The sequence below is a fragment of the Gorilla gorilla genome, chromosome 12 (genome assembly GCF_029281585.2).
Source record: "Gorilla gorilla gorilla isolate KB3781 chromosome 12, NHGRI_mGorGor1-v2.1_pri, whole genome shotgun sequence".
Taxonomy (NCBI): Eukaryota; Metazoa; Chordata; class Mammalia; order Primates; family Hominidae; genus Gorilla; species Gorilla gorilla.
The window spans coordinates 73220353-73245326 of record NC_073236.2 but is presented as its reverse complement, the minus strand read 5'-3'; the positions used below and the strand labels follow the sequence as shown (position 1 = coordinate 73245326).

General features: G+C 38.5%; 1 protein-coding gene across 5 annotated transcripts in view; it reads left to right on the top strand.

Moving 5' to 3' along the window:
* The window catches only part of MEIS1 (Meis homeobox 1), a 202085-nt gene that overhangs the window by 65584 nt on the left and 111527 nt on the right, over window positions 1-24974 (top strand). For all 5 annotated transcript variants that reach the window (XM_063695848.1, XM_004029332.5, XM_063695846.1 and 2 more), the window contains one exon: window positions 11554-11699. In XM_063695848.1, the coding sequence (XP_063551918.1) occupies window positions 11554-11699 (146 nt within the window). The remainder of the gene's footprint in view (window positions 1-11553; window positions 11700-24974) is intronic.

Below are 24974 nucleotides of genomic sequence, written 5' to 3'. Positions count from 1 at the left end.
TTCACCATCTTGGCCAGGCTGGTCTAGAACTCCTGACCTCAAGTGATCTGCTCGCCTCAGCCTCCCAAAGTGCTGAGATTACAGGCATGAGCCACCGTGCCCGGCCAGCTTTTTTATTTTTCAAATCCTGCTTTTCAAGTGTATTTTATTTAATTGAGTTTGTTGAAAAAGTGACCTCAGATAAATAAATGCTATCTTGTCGTGTAAAAGTGTTTGTATATACACACATATATACATGCATAGCAAATACACATATATACATGCATACACACATATATACATGCATAGCAAATACATATGCAGAGTAATATAGAAGTTTAAAACTAAATTACATTTTGCAGATATCACAAAAATAAATGTTGTCTTTGTGTGTTTGTGTGTGTATTTGTGTTTGTGTGAGCATATGTGTGTGTATGTGTGTCTGCCTGTCTGTGAGATCCTATATGGGGTACTTTTTTTCCTAAAATGATCTATTTTTGTGGTTATGTAGGAGTTTATGACCATTCATTAATAGAGCATTTATATGTATTTTGGGGAGCATATTATGAGTAATGAACTAGCATTATTAAAATAGTTTTAAAAAATAGGCAAGGTACTAGTTCCGAAAATTCTTTCTAAGCTGTTGATTCAAAATAAAAGTTTATGACTTTTGTACTGTTTTACCTTTGCACTTGAAAGTGCAAATATAAAAATAAAGAAAATACTCTTTATTTCCTGAGAAAAAGATTGGGGGATTTCCATTTTGTTTTACCAATAATGTAAATATATAGATTTCAGTAATATTTTGCAGTGTACTCACATCCTGAAGTTTCTAAGACTCCATTAAAAAGTTATGCTGTTTTTGCAGGGATTTTTTCAGGGCGTTTAGTTGTAAAAAAAAAAAAAATGCTGAATAGATGAAAAATGAGTAAAATCTGTGTTTTTTTTTTCTTTCCTATTCATCATTGCTGTTTGTCCTCTGTGTGTAGGCAACTAATTTGCTGTTGTTCCCCTGAGGGGAATTCAAGTCAAAAAGTAATATTGAATTACTAGGAAAAGGTATTCCTATCTCAAAAGAACAAAGTAAAATGATTCAGAAAAAAAAAAAAAACTTGGAAAATTTATCCAGTTTCCTGGTGTATGTTGTATGTGTCCATGGTACTTTACTTCTATGAACACTTACATAAAATAAATCTTAAGTAAACTATAAATCTGAACACTGACAAACTCCAACGGACAATTCTTAATTTTTATGAATGTAGAAAGTCCGCTATCTTCCTTTAATCCCATCCAATGCACATTCACATTTTGTCCATTTTTTTTTTCGTTCTATGAAAACCTAGTAAATATTTTCATTCTGGGTCTCAGTTATTTGATTTCTTTCCATGTTTTTCACCCAGTTATGTTTTATACATTATTTGTGTTGAAGTGATAGAAGCTTAATTGAATGAATTATTTATAGTAAAGAGGTTATTCCACATTTATTTCAACAGGGTGGAAATCCCTGACTTATAAATACTCAAATTGTGAATGACCTAGATATACATACAGATGTTTAGCCTAGATCTCTTAGTTGTATCTCATTGTGTTACATCCACAGAACTCATTTACTGTCACTGCAATTCCTGTGGAAAAACTTGAAGTGTTCAGAAACACATGGCTTCCCAAATCTAGGCAGGGGTAAATGGCAGGGATTGTGAGGAAACAGAGGGGAATGGAGGGGAGGCAGAATATAATGATCAGTTTGGAAACTGACCATGAACTCTTTTATAAGAATGGCATCTGTTGATTAAAAAAACAAATCCCAATAGGAGCTGCATGTTTTAAAAACCTTTACTTATTACTTTACCTAAAATTCTGCCATTTAAAGATTCACTCATTTGCAATAACAGGTCTTTCAAAGATGCCAACATTTCTGGGAAGGTGAGGAGGGCATCAGTCATTTCACCCCCATCCAAATTAGTTCTTTGAGATTGCTTTTACCTGAAGTCTGGCTTATATCAACAAGCCTGAAACGATGGACATTTTGATTGTTGGGAGACGAAGAGGGTCAATTCAGAGCAGGAGAAGAATGGGTCCAGGTGAAGTAACCACACAGTGGGAGGGCAAGAGCCTCTTCAAAGCACTGGAGCATGTGGAAACTCTAGGGGAGGGATACTATGCAGTGGAAAAAAGATACAGAAAGGGAGGTGCTCAGGGCAATTGCACATAGTTTAACATTTTTCTAGACTGGCTCTGTGCACAGGAATATGAGAAGAAACTCTTCTTCCCCCTTATTCTTACACTTTCTTCCTGCACCCAGGGGTCAGATATCAGTTGGAGCTTTATTCACTTAATAATTAGTTTTACTTTGCTGAGCTGGCTTTGGGACCTGACAGCATTCACAACTGGCTTCTATGCAAAAATACATTTGAAACGTCCAAGAGGACAACTTATCAATTCATGTCAGAATGTAATCTGTGCCTAAATTGGGGTCTACCTGAATGGACTCATTGCTTTTCTATTGTCCCCCATTCTTTAATCTTCATGATTTAATCAGGTGATTTGTTAGGTTGAACTAGAAAGAGACTGGGAAATGAGGCATTGTTTGACAAAATTTACATCATATTAGGGCACGCAATGGAGAGGACACTCATGACCCCATAGATACTTATGACTCACTAATAGGTCATGACTCTCAGAACCCTAGGGATGAACACCCACAACCTGCTCCTCTTACCTCTCCAGCCTCATCTTGTTTTGCTTTCCCAGGTTCCAGTTCCTCCAGCCACACAAGGCCTTGGCATATGCTGTTCCTTTGGCCTGGAATGCTCGCCTCTGCCCTTTTAGGCTGCCCACTACACGTAGTTGACTTTTCTCCGCCCTTTAGATTTCGGCTCAAGATCACTCCAGCCTAAGTGAAGTCTTCTTGTTTCACACACTCATAGATGTGTACTTTTTTCCAATTAAGAGCTTCAGTTTGCAGTTGTACATTTATTACTGTAATTATTTTGTTTAACTTTAGTGCCTTCTAACTGGAAAGCTTGATAGAAACAGAAACTCCTAATTTTGTTCACCATTTATGTCTCCAAGTGGTGGCCTAGTGTTTGGGACATCAATATGCTTTTGTTAAATGAATGAACGAATAACAAGAATGACTTTATGCAAAAGATGGTTACATATATGGGGCTTTTTTTTTTTTTGAGACGGAGTCTAGCTCTGTCGCCCAGGCTGGAGTGCAATGGCGCGATCTCGGCTCACTGCAAGCTCTGCCTCCCGGGTTCGCGCCATTCTCCTGCCTCATCCTCCCAAGTAGCTGGGACTACACTCGCCTGCCACCACGCCTGGCTAATTTTTTTGTATTTTTGGTAGAGACGGTGTTTCACCGTGTTAGTCAGGATGGTCTCGATCTCCTGACCTCGTGATCCACCTGCCTCGGCCTCCCAAAGAGCTGGGATTACAAGTGTGAGCCACCGCGCCCGGCCCTATGGGGCATATTTTTAAATGCTACATTTTACCCTTTAGCGGAGGAGGGGGAGCAGTAAATTCATAGGAAGAAGTATTTTCTCCAGGCTCTGACTCTCCTTGTCTTCCTTTAGGTTTCTGTGATGTCAGGAGTCCACTAAAGGGCAGAAAAAGGCTGTGAGCTCATTCCACACTGGTTAACTATTAACAATTTCTTTCTTTTTTTTGAGATGGAGTCTTGCTCTGTCACCCAGGCTGGAGTGCAGTGACGCGACCTCAGCTCACTGCAGCCTCCGCCTCCTGGGTTCAAGCGATTCTCCTGCCTCAGCCTCCTGAGTAGCTGGGATTACAGGTGCGCATCACTGCGCCTGGCCAATTTTTGTATTTTTTTAGTGGAGATGGGCTTTCACTATGTTGGGCAGGCTGCTCTTGAACTCCTGACATCAGGTGATCCACCCGCCTCGGTCTCCCAAAGTGCTGGGATTATAGGCGTGAGCCACTGTGCCTGGCCTATAAACAATTTCTTGTCACCATTTAAGAAACCTAAATTCTGCTAGAAAGGAAAAGCTTGATGGCAGATCTCTGTGGAGCCAACTTTAGGAAGCTTATTGAGCCATTTCTTGTTATAAGTGCCAATAATATGTTTATTTAAAGTTTGTGTATTCTTAATCTACAGCCCCACCATTCTTAGCTCCATCTTTTCCATCATTGCCACTGCTATGTCTGTACCACAGGGCACTTGTTAAGCCTCTTCTAGAACTTAGCTCTGCCACAGTAGGTTCCCACGTCTAACTCTTTATTTTGGTTTCCAAAGGAACTGCTTCAAATTTTCCAGGAAAGCTGTGGGTGGTAAAATATATGAGAATATGCCTTCTTTTGTCGTTTTCCTTTGATTAACTGGGAATCACTTTGCGCTAAGAACAAGGAAGCCTTAAATATCTATGGATAAGAGAAGATACAAAAGTGAGGCCAAGGAGTTAACAGAATCCTAATTAAAGATAAACTTGGATCATTACATATTTGTATATTGGCTGCAGAGTTGTATACTTCATATACATATGAAGTATAATGTGTTTCTCTTGAAAATGTGTAATAAGACCTAAGGGGTTGGCCAGACACAGGGCCTAAGACAGATAATCCAAGCACTTGGAAGGCTGAGGCAGGAGGTTGCTTGAGGCCAGGAGTTTGAGACCAGCCTGGGAAACATAGTGAGACCCCTGTCTCTACCAAAAATTAGCTGGTGTGGTGCCACGCACCTCTAGTCCTAGCTACTCTAGAGGCTGAGGCATGAAGATCCCTTGAGCCCAGGAGTTTGAGGCTACAGTGAACTATGATCATGCCACTACAGTACAGTATGGGTAACAGAGTGAAACACTGTCTCTTAAAAAAGGAAAAAAGAAAAGACTTAAGGGGCTGTATTATGTCTTCAGGGAAAAGCTGATACGATTACTTGAAAAAAAATCAAGGAAAGCCAGAGTTCTAGAGTTTTATATATTTAGCATCAGATATTTGATGTTTAAAATGCCGGCCTGAAGTTTGAGCTGAGGATCAAATTGTCTGCTTAGAAACAACTGAGTTTCTTAGCTATGGTAAACCTGGGAAATGTGCAAAGGGGGGAATATAATTAATTAATTCACTGGGGAAAAATGCAGAAAGAAACAACCTTTGCTCAGAAAAGATGCACAAACAGCAAGAAATTTTAGTTAAGTAAATGATTTTAAATTATAATTGCAGAAAGTAGTGATATATTTATGAAAGGCTATGGTAGACATCATAAAGAATTCTGATACCTTAACTCTTTGTCCATCTTTTGTGCAAGATGATCTTAAAGGTTTAGAAGAAATATCCCAGCTCTGGGAAATGTATTTCTTCCATGTTTTCTTAGAGTTTTTTATTGATTTTCATTGGTGAATATTTTTCAAGAGTTTAATTTAGATATGTCTCAAAAAGAAATGTAAGGGATGAAAATGCAAACTATGGTTTTCTTCCTACAGTGAAAAAGATACATTCATTTATTCATTTTATAAGCGATGAACAAGTTTGTGCACTGTACACTGGAGTAACGCCAGGATTTGAGAGCAGAGAGGTGCATGACTTGGTTCCTGCCTTCTCAGACCCTGTAGTCAAATCAGGGAAAGAGATATGGAAATAAACAGTTTTAGCAGAGTGTTAGGATGGAGGAATGCCAGTAAAAGAAAAATCACCTGGTTGGTGGGTGGGATTGGTGTGTCACTAAATCAGCTACAGTCCAGCAAATACCTCTTAGAGGAGATGGCCATTGAGCTGAGCTGTAAAGGTCACCAGGAAGTTTGTCATGTTGTTGGGGGAAGCAAGCGAAGACTGCTGCAAGGAATGGGACTAGCATAAGGAAATGCAAAGAGGTAGAGAGAGCAGTGCATGGTGCCATGAGAACTTCAAGTCTGCTCAGGACTGGAGGTGGAGCTGTGAGTGCCAGTGCGTATGGGGACTTGGCAAATACTAGGGTGGAAAAACACCCAGGAGAGAGATCGTGAAAGGCCTTCCACGCCAGGCTAAGAAGTATAACCTTTATTCTGAAGGCAAAGGGTAGCCACCAAAGGATTTTAAGTACCAGGGTGATATGATCAGATATACGCTTTAGAAAAATCATTCTGGCAGCTATTATACATTCTAAATGAAGACAAAACATCTCCTTAAGACCTCTGAAGTATTCCAGCTGGTTCCTGAAGAAAGGATGTCTATAATTCTTGCCATATATCCTCTTAACATACCATAGAAACATTATCCCACCTGAATTCTGGCTAACTAGACTTAACCGTGACCTGGAGAAATAGGTTTGGGGTAGTTGTTACATTTTTCCTAATAACCCTGGACATCAGGCACACCCAGAGAGGCCACTGTAAAGGAAACCCAGCCTTTCCATATTGATGGGGTGTTTGTGTCAGCAGCCGCTAGCAAGGCAGGATGTTCTACACACTTTTCAAGGGGTGAGATGCCATTTTCCCTCATGTAGATACTCTATGGGAGAAACATGCAAGAGAAAAAAGAAACCTTCATGTTGGGCTTTCTTTTTGCTGACAATAAGATCATGCAACAATATCCTATTTGCATGAAAATGTAGCCACCTTACAACAGGAACTATACATTCATAAGCATACTTTTGAATGGACCATTTGGAAAACTTTTTAGGCACAATCGAATTTATGCAGTATCAAAAGATACAACTATAAATGGCCTGATTTTTGAGTCTAGGTACGTTTTGGGATTAAACACTGTTCCTAAACACTGGAAGAGGAGAAAAGTAAAGTTTAAAGAGAGGATATGGCCCAAAACTATGGAGTCTCAATACAAAATTGTAAATGAAAATGATCTTGAAGTCACTGTGGCTTCCAGCTTGGCTTCTAGAAAAACAAGGGGGTCCACAACCTTACACGTTCATTTGCTCTGGCAGTTGAAAGTTCATCTCCTTAATTAGGAGCTTTGCTTCTATGACGTAAAGAGCCCTCTAATAGAAAACCTATTTTATTTTTACCTGATGGCCCACTAACACAGGAAGTTCTGATCAGTTGTGATGTAAATCTTAGGAGCTGTTTTGGGTTTTGTTGTTGCTTCACTCTGAGTAGGTTTAGGGGAACAGCAGTCCTGAGAGGACAGAGGGAGTTAGTAGGGAGAGAAAAAAAATGGGAGCAAGGCTTTGACCTGCCGGAGAGGAGCCCCTGCTGACACGGTCAGTCTGACCCATTGAATGGCCTGAATACGATAAATGCCGCTTTATCCTGCCTTGAAAGGCACGAGATAGCACAGTCTAAATGCCTGGGCATGCTTAAATAGGCGACTCGGGATGTTTGAGTTGAGAGTGTTTGAAATCTGAGCTCTCTGACAGCCTGGGAGCTGCCACAGGTCACCTGCCTTGCTCCGTAGGGACAGGCCCAGGTCTCACAAGAAATTGTCCGTAGACGAATTGTAGTACAAATTCCTTTCTTTGTTGGTTGCCCTGTTTCACTAGACCATGGCCTATAAAATTTTGTAAAAACAATTCTTAAATATTATTTGAAAGGGCAAATGGCCCACGCTGAAAGGTTTGACAGTTTGACATATAGTGCATGGTTTTGATAGCTCGGAAACTGAAAAGTGTGGCCAAGATTCTCCCCCTGCTCGTTAGAAACCTGGTGTTTTTTTAAACAGTGTCTTGTTGCTGTGCAGAGTTCCTCTGCTCCTTGAAATCTGACAGGCAATGAGTCTGCTCCAGTGATCTTAAATCCTTTTAGACTAATTTGTGAGAGAGTAGCAAAGTACTGTAGCTAGCACCTTTGAGTCCAGCATCCAAGAGGCACAGAACCAGGTATTGCCAATTAAGAAGCCATTCGGATAATCGTATCAAAGCAGATTGCTTTAGAGTCTTATAATGCCCGAGCCTGTGCCTAGAGAGAGAGGAACCCAGAGTTTCACTTCAATGAGGGGAAAAAGAGAGACTGGAGTGGCCTGGTCTCATCAGAGCCCAGGAAGTTGCAGGGAGAGGATTTCTGCATTAGAATGTTGCATATGTGCGGCCTGTGTGTGCGCAGCCCCGGCGGCTGCCTCTGCATAGCCAAAGGCCATTTTCAGGAGCTTCTGGCCCCTCAGTCACTGGCCTGCTAGTTAATTGCCACACGGACTTCATGACACATGGGCAGATAATATGACATTTTCAGTTTCTGTCACTAGCAAACGCCACAACGTTGCTTGCACTAGTTGCTAAGAAGCTGTCAGAAACCATTAGCGGTTGGCTAAAGTCGCCCTATGGCATTTCCTCATAGCATCAGCAAAACGAGCATAAATCACCCACTGGAGCCTACTGCTATCCTAATGAGGCTGTAAGCTTGTTTATGGACTAGCATCATTTTTATGATTATTTCCACCTTTTCAGTTTGCCTTCATTTGGCGGCAGGAGAAGTCAGCTCCAGGAATGAAGTCACTGCTGACATTTTACAAATGTGGTTCAGAGCTGCTGCCTGCTGCCGTGTGGTCGGCCGGCGGTTCTCCAAGTTTGTTTAGTGATCTCAAAAATAAAAAAGGAAAGAAATTCTCGAGAGACCACATTGAGGTGACTATATCAAATTGCGGAGTGAATGGAAATGCTAAAGGTACAATTGACCATTTAGACTTTCCTCTGAGGTTGAGACATTTCCAGATCAATTTTCAATTTTAGAAAGTGGAAGAGGTTAAACAATTTATTAAAATCTATGAAAGTGTTTGCTTTTAGAATAGTCTGTTTTATTATGCTCTTCTCCTTCCCCATCTTCTCCATTTCCCTAACTTGTGTCGGAAAGGAGCAGGGTTTATTGTTTTAGGCTTTTCTGAACATGCACCAGTATTTACACTGGATTGAAAGCATTTGCTTCCAATGAAAATCTTGTCTTAGATTACAACCCAGCAGTGTAATTTCCCTCCCAGATGGGAGTAAAGTAGCTGTATTTGCCTAAAAACAGTAGGAAGAACAAACTGTGCATTAAGCCAAGGCTGTTTTTGGCTTGAGCTAATGATGTAATAGAAACCTTTTATTCAGGAGAGGTCACTGCCAGGGACTGAAGGGGGTGATCTGGCTCTTGCTTGAAAGGTTTCTCCATTGTATCTACATAAGTCTTCACTTAAAAAATTCTGTTCCTAATGCTTCTGCTTTCATACAGCAGAAATAAACAGGAAAGGTTCTGGTGAGTGTTACACATGGAATGCAGAAAGCCTTCCTCTCCTAATGGAGTATATAATTCAGGTGCCCTCAAGGCACGCTTTCAGGAATTCTTTTGCCTGAGGTAATGGGAAGCTAAGGTTGCTTTAAGGCCTTGATTATCTATTGATGCACAAAGCTGGAAAAAAGTCATCTCTGCTGGATTATAGTAGATATTTCCATAAATTATCAATGAATTCTCTTATAGGCAGGCACTATGCATTGCTTGCTAAATTAATCTGAAGGGGTTTGAGGTGGATAAAAAGGCTATTTTTTTTAAAGGTGGAAAATAATCGTGGGGAGGTGGTGAAAACAGTATTGTTAGGTTATAAGCTTTTCATTTTTAATCAATGATCAGGTCGTATGTGTCTTTTCCTTGGTTACCTTTTGCATATTGAAAGTGGATTAGCCCATTGAAAATTTAAATGCTGTTGAGTTGTTTTCTTTTCTCATGTTTCTTTAATGAATTGTTATTTTATATGGTAAATTGCTTCTCTGAATAAAAAGGCTGTTTAAATACTGGACTTTCAAAGAATTTATTAGGCAAATCCAAGGGGACTTCTCATAAAATACTTGGTTATGCAAATAAAGAGTTTGGTTGGGTGGAAGGAGTGCTGATTTACAGATGTAGGGGTCTGGCACAGCACAGACCCCAGTAGTTCCATGCCAGGGTACATGACCTTGGCCCAGTCAGGGAACGTAGCATTTTCTTCACTGATACAACGATGGCTTTGGAGTGGTGGGTTTTCATGATCTTTTCCAAGTGAACACAAGATATGTTTCTGTGAAACTTTTAACGAAACAGATAGATTTTAAATATAATAAAATTACGGATTTTTAATGAATAAAAGTTTAGAATCAGAAAAGTTTTGCAAAAGTTTTGCATTTATAGCATATTCTGTAATAATAGTAGAAATGTTGGAATTAGTTTGTTCCTCACCCAACAAACTTTCTAAACTTCATCTCAGTACAAGTTAAGGCAATTGAAAAAAAAAAAATTGAGGGATGCTTCTCTTTTTTTTCACAGGAGAGAGATGGGTCTGCTGAGGGAGCTGTTAAAAACAGTTGATTAGTTGCAACATACCTACTATAGATTAGACAGAAATAACTGAAATTGAACTAGAGAATTATTTTTTTATGTAGGATCTAATAACAGAAATGAGAAATACAGAAATTCATGAAGCCATGGAAATGAACCTGAGGCTATGTGCAGGAAACTTGTCTTACCAAAGTTTCAGGTTCTTTGGGTCGTGTAGTTGGCTCTCCAATGGCTTATTTAACCCAGTGAATGTGCTCTTGGGTGTTTTTTTTTTTTTTTTACCTCATTTCTAAGCCTGGCTGCTATAGCTCTTCCGTTTGGGCCCAGATCAACCTGTCGGTTTCTAAGAGAACGGTTGACCGAGCTAAGCTACTTTTTAGTGTAATGGGTCTTGTCCTTTGTTGTTTTCCTTTTTGACTTTGATGCCAAGGCAAAAAATACCTACTTTCCATTTGTACCTTGTAACTTATTTTGAACAGTTATATGGGTTAAATTTTTATTTTTTCTTATTAAACATGGCATTTTAAAAAAGAAATACTAACTTTTTTAATTTCATTATGTCACAGAGCCAAAATATTTTCTAGAATAAAGAGTGTAAATGTTATAATAAAAATCAATAGAAAAATAGGATCCAATATAGAGGAATATGTTAGCAGGTGATTTTTCAGTGTGAAAAATGCTAGGTTTACCTAGCATGAATTTTAGAAACTGCCTGAATTATTAGTGTAATACAATTCTAATTTACTGTTAATTTAGCATTACCTTATTTGATTTACACAGTAATTGTTTTCTAATTAAGAAACTATGTCAGGGGTTTTTCCCTTACTAAACTTGATGCTTTCTCTCTATTACAAGAAAAATTATATTTTATTTGAAGCATTCCTATGTCAAACTGCTTATATGATGGATTACCTACATTTCCCCATCCTAGTTTAACTAGTCTTAAGATAGATCACTTGTGGAAATAGTTGATATCTTAAATGAATCTTCTCACAAGTCAATGTCAATGACTGTGGGATTTGAATGCCCAGGCAGCCATAGTGCCACAGCTAATGACTGCCACCATGTTTAACTCCCCAGTAGGAGTTACACTTAACCTGTCTCAGCTATACATATTGGAATAATTACCATAGCAACAGAGCCACAAGGGGATTGGATATTTCCCTCCATTCCCTTTGACTTTTGGCAATGTTCTTTGGAAGAAGTTCTTTAGACCTGACTGCTCTTGAGCCTAGGCCTTGTTCTTTCTCTTTGTCTTGGAAAACAAAACACAACAAAAAAACAGTACCAAAGAAACTATTAATCATTTAAATTTGCTCTTTTGGTTTTGTTTATATCCAAAGGCATTCTATTTGAATAAAGCATGTCAAGGTAGCATCAGTCAAAATTTGATTCACTATGTTTGCAGGTGATGGCTTGGACAACAGTGTAGCTTCCCCCAGCACAGGTGACGATGATGACCCTGATAAGGACAAAAAGCGTCACAAAAAGCGTGGCATCTTTCCCAAAGTAGCCACAAATATCATGAGGGCGTGGCTGTTCCAGCATCTAACAGTAAGTGGATTCTAAATGACATATGTAAACTAAATATGGACAATGAACCAGTTTTTATACAAAAAAATGAGAAAAAAGTGATCCCTCTGGACTTGAAATATTTAATAAATAACTGTGTTCCCACAGTTTTTGCAAAAGTATTAGCACTTATTTCTTAGATAGATACCCCAAATGAGAAATTTTATTTAAAATTCACGATTGCGATTTTGTTAACTTTCATAAGTTAAAAGATTTAGGTGTTCATGTGCACTTGTGATTTTAAGTATGTGTGTTAATGATGTTGCTTTTCTAAGTGTGACCCTTAAGTGCTCAGAACCATCTCCTACTAAGAAGAAAGTTAGACAAACCCTAGAGAGAGACTTAATATCTTCTGATGCTTTAGTGGATCTTTACAACAAATGGTCCACAAAAATTTAAATCATGTTGCAATGGCAAGATGATCACGTAATTTGCTTTTAAGTGGTTTGAATGCACTGGCTTCCATTACAAAACATTCATGTAAGTCAGAGCTCCACAGTGAAAGTTGTCCCTGTATTTAGAACTGTAAAGGAAAACAGCAATATAGAGTCAGCTCTTCCTGTGTAGTCCCTTGTGACTTTTCAAGCAGAGTAACAGTTTATATTGTCTGTGCCAGCATTGCTGTTTTCACTGCAGGAATTCTCCTGGAGTTGTGAGAAACTGGAGATTTGGGGCTTTATGCCACTGGGGAATTTGTTTTGTTTGGTTATTGTTCTGAATGAATTTCATGTTCAAAATATTTATAAGAATAATATTTTGGTGGATATTTTTGTAAGTGCATACCAATTTAAAGAAGAAGATACAATGAAGATTTGTGGATAAAATAATATTTTAAAAATCAACAAAATTGTCGACCAGGGAAATTTCAATATTAGAGACAAAGGATGAATTTAGACAGGTTGTAGCAAAGTTACATAGATGGATAAATGTTAAAAACTCTTGAGGGTTGTTTTTTAATATCAGGAGAAAATATTTTGTGTTACTATTTTTGTCTTAGCTTGCTTTTCCTAAAGTCATTTTTTCCTTAAATATTAAAGTTAATCTTGCATTATCATAAACACTTGCAGAGCCTGTTTACCTTCATACCTGGGCCCACTTTCAAAGCCATGTTCCTCAGTGAGTTTTACGGGTAGAGAGATACAAACTCAGGGGATGTCTGAAGGTCATGTTAGTTCTGCTCCTCTGGATAGAGGCTGTGCCTCTAATAATACTCAAGGGTATAAATTAATCCAGATTTTCCATCGTCAGTGAATAAGATAAAAGCTGAGAGCAGCAGGAATAGCTAAAAAAAAAAAAAAAAAAAGTTTCCTCCCTTCTCTTCTTCCCATAATAATTCCAAACAGTATCTAGACTACACTACAGTTTTTGAGTAAACTTCAGGGCTTGGTTATGCTGGAAATTAGTTGGAGATTTAGATTATTTGAGCTGTTTTGATTTTAACATCATATTAGGTTTACCTAGAATCTGATTCAGGCACCACTACTTATCTGACACCTGTTGCATGTGTGTAGATATTTCAATATCTGACTCCTGCAAATTCCCCACTGAGGATTATCAATCACTAATGAACTGGGGGAAAGAGGACTCAGGTCTTGAGGGCATATCATGAAAAACAAATGATATGACATTTAGATAAGAAGTGGCAATTGGTCAAAGGTGTGGTACAATGATGCTGATGCAATGATGCTAATATTTTATCTCCAGAGCTAACCAGCTAACTTGCTGTGTGGAATGAGTTGGTGTGGTGGATAAAATCAGGTTGGCCCTGAAGTCACAATCAAATAATTTCTATTTCCTATAGACTAACAGAAACAATGAATAGATTTCTTCAGCCCCCATCTCAATCTGCAAAGGAGTTTTGGCTTTACTTGAAGCTGAGGTGCCCCTGAATAAAATATAATCAAATATTGGTTCAGACAGAATCAGGAGAGAGAGAAGCAAGTTATTTTATGCAGCCACTAGTTTTCCTGTTTTTCTAGGTTGTACCCTTGTGAAGACCCTTGCAGAGAGCTACATTATCTTCTTGAAACAAACAAACAAACAAAAAACCCAAATAAACTTTCTAACAGCCCGCATGATTTTACATGCATTGCATTGCTTATATGGACTATGTGTTTGTTACTGGGGCAATTGTAATAGAAATTATTCATGAACTGCCTGATTTCTTGAGACCTAAATAATAGTCTTCAGTTCTGAGGTCTTTGCTGGCCTGTGCCACTGCCCTGGAAGGGGAAGCCCATTCATCCATGTTTCCCCAGCTTTCTGTGAATGTTTATAGGTGTTACCTTGTGGTTTCCATTGGATATTTCTACCTCCATTACCCACTCCAATGCCATCTGCTCATACAGAAATATTGATTAATGATAATGGTCTGTAGATAGCTAATTGTTCTTATAACATCATCTGAAGAGCAAAGTTAAGAGATATGTTTAAATTTTTCGTCTTTTCCTTCCCCCAATGAAAAAGATTCCTTCCCACTTCTCTAATTAGTAAATAGACCTCCAGCTATAAGGAACACCCGTTACCCTTGTTTTGTAATCCTTCTTGAAGGAATGCATGGACTGCTTAGGTAATATTTACAGTAAGGAGCTAATTTTAATAAATTCTATTTTAAAAACCTATAGAATCTAAAGAGAGTTTTGTTGTTGTTTGTCTAAATGTAAGTAACCACTGACATCTCAGTACTAATTCTTTAGTGACTTTATTTCAAGTTCTGGGAGGTCTTCAGGGATGCACAATTCATTAGGAAGACTGTACAAATTTTAAATGGTCACGTCATTGCTGTGTGATTAACGCAACTTATCTAGGAAATCCTTTCTGAATTCTTGCTAGATGTAAAAAAGCCATTGAAATTCTGGCTAATTAAAACAATAGCAATACCAATTTATTAGTGAATTGTAAACTAGCCTTTTTTTAAATGTCAAAAGACATATTCGAAAACCTCTCACACCTTTTAAAAGCAAATTGCTATTTCTTTTTAAAATAAATAGATCAATCCTTTCATTGGGTTTATTCAGTGAAAAAATCTGCCCTTGAAAAGGCTTTAAAGCATTTCTGTGTTAGAAGAGTAGAATAGGCCCTGAATTAAAAACCAAAACAAAACAAAAACCAACTTTCTGAATTTGTACCCCAGCTACATGAGAAGAAAAATGTGGCAGTCTGTAGTTATCCACAGGTAGACTTAATCAGTAGCACATTTTACTACTCCAAAGAGGGAACTAAAGCCTCATTCTTGGGCTCACAGTCTCTAGCAAGCTAAACTGGACATACTTGTATATAATGAAAACAATAAAAGAAAAAGGAAACGAGTTTTAAACTTTGGTGATTATGGGGTAAGAAGAAATTTCAGTGAGGTAAATTCCCAGCTTAGACTTAGTTGAGCATTTGCCAGAGTCGGTAAGTAGAGAGGGTCTCTTAAAAAAAACTATTCCCTGGAATTGAAAGGAATGACTGACATGATTTAAATAATAAGAGAGAATTAGAAAGAAAATAAAGGCATTTATTAATAGGAATTCTTACATTTGCCTGAAGATGAATTATTGCAAACAATTAAAACGTGCTTAATATTTGCATATGAGTCACTGTGTATTCACAATCAGTTCAGGGGCATATGTCATATCAAGGTTTCTTTTTCCTTCTTGAAGGCATTATTCCAACTGTAAACATAGCCTGTGACATCATAGTGCTTAAGCTGGATGTGTTTTGCATGTTATCAGTTCTTTTGCTGCATAGTATTACAAAGATATGTGTCCAAAGGCTTAGTGAAAATGAAGAAAAAGAATACATGCCACGTTTAAGGTAAAAATCAAGGGTCTCTTTTCTTTCTTGTTTTCCTATCCTATCATATTGCAGTCTAAAGTACAATCTAAATAGAAAAGCGGTTAATGTGGTTCTTATTTAAAATATGCAGTGACTATATTTTCCTGCATGGAGCTCCCATGCTTCCAGGAATACTGAAAGTTAGGGATAAGGGAGGTAGTTAGAAAGCATACCTACAGATTCAGGTGAAGCAAGCATTCACGGGTCAATATCCAGCACTGACCAGTCGGGATGGTGATTCTGATGGGGAACTGATTTTCATTCACACTCTCTCCTACTCACCATCCATTCACCATCCTGAGGATCCCATTTGGTTAAGCCTTACCATAGGGACAAACTTTGCTTCTAAGTTAGACACACTTATGTGCCAAGTGTTTTTGTCTCATTTTCTTTCTTCTTTCTTTCTTTCTTTTTTGTGTATGTGTGCACTTCTAGCCTGGAAAATTTGTGTGTGTGTGTGTGTGTGGCCAAATTTATGTCTTGATTTCTGATTTATAAGACTTCCCTCTCATTGTGGGTAAAGCCAAGGCGAGAGGTTGTAGAATCTTCCAGGTTGAGAATAGCGTTTCCATAGTAACACTATTAGATGAAAAGTGCCCTGCGGGTCCGCCACTCTAAGGACGGAGTAAATGGAATTGAATTGGGAATTGAATGCTCTAGAAGAGACAGCTGTTGTTTCATTGGTTTCGTTTTTAGTAACAAGATCTGTTGGAGTCATCTTAGTGTCATATCTCTCCTTGCCATTTTGGAAGAATTATTCTCTAAACATTATGAATTATTACAATGAGAAAGTACATCTAATTGGTATCTGGATAATCCATTCTGTTGATCAAAGTTAGGAAAAGATAGAAGGACTTACAGGTAGGCACATGGGCAGGTAGTAGATGAAATTTTCTCCTCTCCTCCCATTTCTATTTCTCTTTTTATTGCCCACCTCTGTACTCTGCCAGTTTGAACAGTGAATATTCCTTTTAAGCCTTACCAGCCAGCATCCTTCAATAACCTATCCTGAAAGATCTAGGGGGAGTCCTGAGAAGGTGGTGGGGAAGGACAACTATATTCTCACATTCTTGCCCAAACTGTTCATCAGGGTATTTGAGAAAGGCAGTTTCTTCTTCAAACTAGTCCTAATCTACCTTAATTGTCATGTGCCTGAGACAAGGGAAGTGGCTTGTGGAGATAGCAGGTAACTTTGATTCCTTCTTCACTATGTGTTATCTGCAGACAGATCATTAAATTAAGAGCCTTGAAAACTAGTATGAAGGTGTGAGAAGATTTTTTTTTCCTTGCAGATGTCCATGTACCCTATCAAAAATTAGCTCTTTTACATACATAAGAAGAATATTTTCATAGTTTTTACTTTTTCCCTTACATGTAACTGCCATTCACCTTCACCTCTGACCAAAGCTAGGCTTTGCTGAAACTAACCCAGGCTTGGATGACAAAATCCTTTATCTGAGTTTTAAAAGATCTCTGCTACTTTGTAGATAGCGTATTTCAACTTTGAGTAGATAAGGACCCTGACTATTTTTCACTCAAGTGGGAATCATCAGTCTGGGGAGGGAAATGGAGTCAATTATTTAATTACTTGAGGGGAATATTGGAATGCTCTAATTTTTCTGTGATATACATCATATAAACTCTGTTTTAATAATGAAGCGGGTGGTTTCCAGATTCTGGGGCAACTGCCTTTTTCTTTTTCTTAGCTGGTTATTGAAATCCTAATGGGATGGGTGATGAATTTTCTTAGGTCAGGTAAACTGAAAAGGCTACAGCTGGAATTCTTCACCCAGAAGAATCGGAGTTAATACTAATGATCATTGTGAATTAGAAGATCAAAGGAGAAGCATCAGCCTGTTCTCCACATTGTTGCCCCAGAGGCCATTAGTGACCTGGCAAAGCTTTCTCCCAGCCTTCTCTGTACCTCCTTCCCCTTGCCTGGGCCTTTCTTCCCCACTTGTAGTTATGCACCTCTGACCTGGGGTAATTACAGTCAGTTGATGCGGAGGCATGGGGGAAAACAACCGAAAGCAAAATCAAAAGTCCAACTTTAAAATTGCCTATTTTTCCAGGTATATAGCCCTTCTGAGCACACGACCTCTGTCTGAGACTCTATGTTACTGTCAGAGTATGAGTGCAATTTTTGTGTGCAGTGAAATAAGTGGTTTATTCATTTCACCAATGGTTGTTTCACTATAAGAGACTTTTGTAGAGTCTGGCTGGCAATTTGTCAGATCATTCTAAAAATTTTCTTTTTTTCCCAAGGTTAAGATACAGATACACGATAGTTTGGTTTTCTGATATATTCTTAATGGGGCTGATTAAATAAAGGATTATGTGTAAAACGAAAGTGCCCATGGACTTTTTACAATTTGTTAGGTTGTTACTGATGCACGTAACTGAACACCAGCCAGCCATTTGTACTTCAAAGTGTGTATCAATATCATGTCTTCTTTTTATTTTAATTAGTGATGATATATTTTTAAAGATAAAATATCAAACTTGGTCACTGAGCATGCACCTCAATTTATCTTTCAGATTAAAATTGGAGTACCACAAGTATACAAGTGAGTGTGTGTATATTTTTTTAACGAACTCAATCCAACCCCTAGGAATTTTATGCTAGTTTGGTTCTTTCTTTCTTCATGTTTAAGATTCCTAATGAAGATACCTTGTCTTAAAATATGAAGGTTTGACCACAGGAAAATCAGATAGATTTATTTTATAAAAGATTCCAGCGTTTTGGATTGTTTTGTTTTCGTTGGTTGGTGGTTTTGCCAGTAGTAGTAAATCTACATGTCATAGAATTTAGGATCCTAGGACTTAACTGGTAACATCCACATCATATCTGTCTCTCATGCTAAAGTGTGAGTATAACTATCTGCTCATGTATGTGCCAACCCCTGCCATCTATGAATTTTAGTAGGAAAAACTGATCCATTTTACATCTTTTAATCCCCTAAGAAGCCATGTCCAAGGTTCTAATTTTTCTTCTTGTACTGATGTAGGTCCATGTCAGAGGGCAACCAAGTAGTGGAGTACTTGCACATTGCAACCAAGACCATGTTGCAATGGTCTGTTGCTCAGCTCACAAAACACTCTGGGCCATGACCCAAGCTTACCTTTGATAGATTGAAAGCCATGTGGTAGCAAAAAAATTATTTGATTGACGCTCCAAGGCAGTAATGATAGGGATTGTGTAGATCCACATCAAAATGATTGTTCCTGATGTGTGAGCACTTTCACTTCAGTATTGCTCACCCTTCCTTGTGCAGAGTCCGGAGTGTGGGCAACTTGGCTAGCCTCTGTGGACTTGATAGTCACTTCAGTGTGTCAAGAGCCAGAGAGTGCGCTCACGAACTCAGATAAGGCATCTCTTTCTTGGTGGGCCAGTGGAGAGCCTCCAGGAGTAAGCAGTAGCTGAAAGGGTTATGCTACGCAACCTTCTAACATTTTAAAGGCTTTTTAGTCCTTGTTTTTCCTTGCCATTGCAAAATGCCTTCACTCAGCAAATTATAGGCCAGTGAGCACGGGTCCCAAGATGAAATGTATTCCTCCATCTAAAGAAAAGGTAGACCTTAAATAACTTGATGTTATGAAGGCCAACATCCTAAATTAGTTGGTATTTAAATGAGACAGAAATGACTTGGTTTTATGTTTTTAGAAATATTCTGAAATAGGTCTTGGTAACTGCTTGAATTTGAATGTCCTGTTGGCATGATCTCTTAAAAAATGGGGTGATATATATTAATTTAACCTTGTAGTTGTCTTTGCATTTCATTTCTTAATAATCTATGGTCAGTTTTTATCTGTTTCCCCAATTACCTTTGTTGCTAGCATCCCTGCAGTACCCAAGTGCTGTCATTTGCCACATGGCATAGATTACCCTGAGAATTTGGTATCCTGGGAAGTTTTTGGGATGTCCAGAGACCAGCAGGTATAGTTTTTTTTTTCCAACATGAACACTCATCCTATGAAAGATCAAGGTCATTTCTGTTGCAGTTTATAGAAGTTTAGAAAAAATTCTTATCTATTATTTAAAGAAAAGCCAGTTGGCTGGGCGCGGTGGCTCGTGTCTGTAATCCCAGCACTTTGGGAGGCTGAGGCGGGCGGATCCTGAGGTCAGGAGATCGAGACCATCCTGGCTAACCCGGTGAAACCCTGTCTCTACTAAAAATAAAAAAAAAAATTAGCCGGGCTTGGTGGTGGGCACCTATAGTCCCAGCTACTCAGGAGGCTGAGGCAGGAGAATGGCTTGAACCCGGGAGGTGGAGCTTGTAGTGAGCCAAGATTGCGCTACTGCACTCCAGCCTGGGTGACAGAGAAAGACTCTGTCTCAAAAAAAAAAAAGAAAAGCCAGTTTCCCAACTTCAAGGGGGAAGAACTTCACAAGATGAATTTGTTGAAAAAATAAAATAAAATATTCTTCTGCCTGCATAATGTGACTTTTATTATATTTTTAAAAATTCAGCTATTAATTGCTTGGCTATTTTGACATTGGATTATTCTATCCTTTCAATAGCTGAAGGAAAAAAATTTATTGTAATGCTAAATAAAAATGTAATATGTACGTATGTAGTGCTTTATTGTTTAATATTTTCCTATACACTGGATTCATAAGACAATCCTGTAAGGTGGGCAGCATGACAAAAATGAAGTTTAGAGAAGTTAATGATTTTTCTCAAGATCAAAAGCGAGGAACTGGCTGAGCTTGAACCAGGATCTCCTGACTTGAATTTCCATCTGCTTTCCACCACGCTGCCTCTCAAACACACAGCAAATCAAATCGCATTGTGGGAGTTCAAAGATATAATTATAATCTCATTCCACAAGCTAGCTAATTAGTATTTTTAAAAAATAAAAATATGAGCCAGAGGGCTTGGCATAAAACTTCATAATGCAATCTGATGGTTATTAGTAACTAAGGGTCAAGGATGGTCCTTCCCTATCTGGAATCTTTTTCTACAGATATCTGCCCATAAAAAAGGCAAAGAAAGCTACAGCTGTTGATATTTTGCGACAATCTTGATAATTTTTGTGTTTTTGGAATTTCAGATTTTAAACATTATTTAACTGCTCCTCCTTCCTTACAGAAATATGTAATTCTCTACCCATGTCTGTTACCAACAATGTCTATGATAGTGCTTTGGGGGGTGAAGAATCTTTCCTCATGCAGATCCTAACTAAACCTTCTAACACAGAATTTAGCTCCTTGAAGATTTTTTTTTTTGCCTGTCACGTGGCCTGGACGCCAAAGAGCTATGTCTTTAATTTGCTTTATGGAGATAGAGGAAACTGCTTATGCAGCCCCGATTACTCTTGAAACTACAATCCAACTGTCGTTTCTCAGCAAAGAAGGCTGCTAAACCCAGGAGAATTAAGCTGCCGCTCTGGGGTATGACACCGAGGCTGATCATTTTAAAGCTAGTAATAACCAGAATCCTAAAATTCTTATGAATAAAATGTAATTTTAGTAATGTTTCCATAAACAGTGGTAATGGTGGCATTTTAGTAGGCAGTGACATTAGTCACATAGAAATTGTACCACATTGGCTTTTAAATTACTCCACCTGTCTGTATGAATAGAATTTTCAGTGTAAAAGCAGAGAGACAGCTGGGGCTAATGTCTCCTTCTCCCTGTGCAGATAATGCTGGCAAATCTACATGCAGAAAGGACTGGCTTGTGATGTAAAATGGTACCTGACCCCGCTGGCTCGTGAGCTACAAAGCAATACCTTTAATTACCAGTGGCTGTGTTTAGTTGTTGATATAAAAATGTCAGCTTCCAGGAGTGTCACCTCAGGTTCACTCCCTCTAGTAATGTCACCCATCGTACAATTTCTTCCACCCACATCCGTAATGCGATGGGTGGGCATTTATCTTCGTGTGTTTCAGAAACATGCAAGGCATTAATAGTTTAAAGGAAAATGCCTAATACTGTACGAACTTGATTAATGATCTTTCCGTTGGAGAAGTTTTAAAGATTAGTGGAATTTGGTTCCTTCTTTCTAGCCAGAACAGAAATATGGCATGCCGTTTGTACCTTCAAAGGGCTTAGCATCATTTATCTAATACAAATACAGGTTCTTATGTGAGGATCATGGCAGGCATGTCATAGAGCAGAAAGGGTAAAGAATGGAGGGGCTTGAGAATATCAAATCTGTTACTACGTGCCCATGTTTCCTACTGATAGATGAGGAAGTTTACTTTTTAGATAAGCCCCTTTGCTCTTAGCCATTTGGTTATGGTTCTATTGTGGCAGCTCCATTGAGACAACAGTGGGCCAGGCGAGGGGATCCTCCTGTTGGAGATGCCTGTTGCCAACAATGTATTTGATGAAATGGTAAATAGGAGATATACGTGTCTGGCTCATTGGCAGGCATTCTTTTTGACTTCTTTCACACAACTGGTGTTTTCGTGTTTAATTGAACAAGGAATGAGTAGTAAGTGAAAGCTGCTGCCTGAAATCCCACTGTGAGCATGTTTTGCACTTGGCTCCCCAGTGACAAGGCAATTTGTGAAATTATGTGACAGAGTAATTAGATGAAGCCAGGGCTTCTGACTGTTGCCATGCATATGTGGCGAGGGTTTGTTGGGAAGAGGGAGGGGGAGAAAAAAATAGATTATTACTCTGGCAAGTCGGCTCAAAGCTTCTTCATTTATTTGTAAACAGAATATTTAGTGACCGCATAGGAAGTAGCTGTAATCACCAGCTCATAAAGAAACCACAGCAGAGCTTTTGGATTTTTGCAGAGTGCTCATGTAAAATTTAAGCTGGGAGGCAGAATCCCTGTTAATGTAATTAGGATCTAATTTACCACCCTTTGCACACAGATGTAATAATGTCTAGATATTTATTCTATCTTTAAGCATGTTACATATACCTCAGTGCAGCAGTTACTGAACAGAAACAGGTGTGAGCACTTTCCTAATTCGTTTTTACACTGTAAACACATAGCAATTTAAGGGAAATATTTACCAAAAACGAGGGGAAAGAATGTCTGCAAATGAGGCAGTAATGGACAGTTGCCCTTTATGTACTGATGGATTTCTCAATGGTTAAGTAAATTAAAGCAAATGCTAGAAAAATCAATAGGCCAGCATAGTCTTGGTTTTGCCTCATAGACTTCAGGACAGAATGACAGATGTGGTGTCTATGACCCATTTAAGTATTAATGCTTGAAAAACTGCTTCTGCATGCAAGGTTGTAGGCTTAGAAACATTCTCCTATATTAAATTACAGACAATAATATTTTTAAGTATATGTGGAATTTATATGTTTCAGTTAGGTTGTTCTTATGTATTACATTTATACTGGAAGATTAGTTGCTTAGTTGTTGCAATAGCACCATAAATCAGTTTTGAATGTTCCCACAAGGAAACATCTTCATAACGCTGTAGTTGGAAGGTGAAGATGATGTATTTTGAGCTGACGTGTATGTTGAAGTGAATATGCTCAATAGCACTCTATGTGGAAACCAAATTAAATTTAATTAAGGAGTAGATGCTCAGAGCCTTTGGAAAAAATCTGTAAAGTAGCATTCAAATGTGGCATTATAATTCAGTTAATCTCCAGGGCTACAAATGCTGTATTTTACATTTGAACTAACATGGGTAACATGTCACGTAGGTTGACTGTCATAGCGTGTGGAATTGTGGAGCTATTCTGATGTCCTAAGTGGTAGGTGTTAGCCTCTGAAAATGAGAAGGCAGACCTTATTTGGTAGCCCCTCAGAATGTTAGGTTTTCCACTCGTTGTTCCCATTTCTAAAAATTCATTACCAATTTCAAGATAAATAATTTAAATACAGTCAAAATGTTGATTTGTTGACTACCAGAGATAGGAAGGCAAGGAGAGAAGCAAGGCCAAATGTACTTGCATGTCAGAGACCAAAATTTGCTCTTACGATCGAAATAAAATGAGGTTAAAGTTATTATCCTGGTCACTGGAGGAGAAGGTGCCTTTTGTTGGAGAGAAAAAGAGTTTTGCTGGCTTGAAGTGTCCTGTTTACCTTCTTGTGCTGTCTGAACTTAGACAATAATTGCTCAACTACCTTCCTTGCTCATGACAAAGCAGGCATGGTCCAGACTGACTCTGGGTTTTGAAAATCAGTATTTAAAGGTAATATTGTGGCTAGGAGCAGTGGCTGTTGCCTGTAGTCCCAGCACTTTGGGAGGCTGAGGAAGGAAGACTGCTTAAGCCCCGGAGTTCAAGACCAGCCTGGACAATATGATGAAACCCATCTCTACAAAAAGTTAAAAAATTAGCCAGGTGTGGTGGCTAATGCCTGCAGTCCCAGCTACTTGGGAGGAGGTGGGAGGATCACTTGAGCCCAGGTGTGTGAGGGTGCAGTGAGCCAAGATTGCACCACTGCACTCCAGCCTGGGCGACAGAGTGGGACCCTGTCTCAAAATGAATAAATAAATAAAATTTAAAAAATTTAAAAAAAGGTGATATTGTGATAAGTCATATCATTGGAAACATTGCTAAGTTGGTATGATGAAAAGAAGTACAGTGATTATTTAGGTACTAAATAGAAGCCTTTAAATTTTTTTCACACAAATATTTTACACAAATATTTCATGAAAATATTTACAACATTTCTCCAAATTTGTCGAATTTATCATGTGATTTAACAATGAACACATTTGGAGTTTTAACTAAGGTATAACGAGTAACTTTAAAAAAGTGAAAGTCTATCACCTGAAAAACTAGAAAATGAAAATTACTACAGAATTGAAAATTCTTTTGCTTCTTTAAAAACAGTGCTCCTTGGCTGAGCACAGTGGTTCATGCCTGTAATGCTAGCACTTTGGGAGACCAGGACAGGCAGATTGCTTGAGCCCAGGAATTCAAGACCAGGAATTCAATGGGCAACATGGTGAAACCCTGTCTGTACAAAAATACAAAACTTAGCCTGGTGTGGCGGGGCACACTTGTAGTCCCAGCTACTCAAGAGGCTAAGGCAGGAAAATCGCTTGAGCCCAGGTGGTGGAGGTTGCAGTGAGCCAAGATCACTGCACTCCATCCTGGGCGGCAGAGTGAGACCTTGTCTCAAAAACAAACAAACAAAAAATAACAAACAAACAAAAACAGTGCTCTTTAAGCTATGGCATGCATTTAAATTATCTGGATCTTTTTAAAAATGTAGATTCTGATTGAGAGGGTTGGGGCCTGAGATTCTGCATTTTCAGCAAGCTCCTATTGCTGCTGGTGCTGCTGGTCCACAGACTGCAGCTTGCATAGAAAGGATCTAAGGTACACAAGCAAGATGACAGATTTTAAATGGAAAGATGATTGTTTTTCTCTATCTTTGATTTTTATACTTTGATTTTGCCCCCCCGATTTTGAAGCTTACCCCATTGTTTTTATCATATTAGTTTGACAAAATGTTTTATTTTTTCTCTGCCAACTTTCAATGCTTTTTCAGCATATAA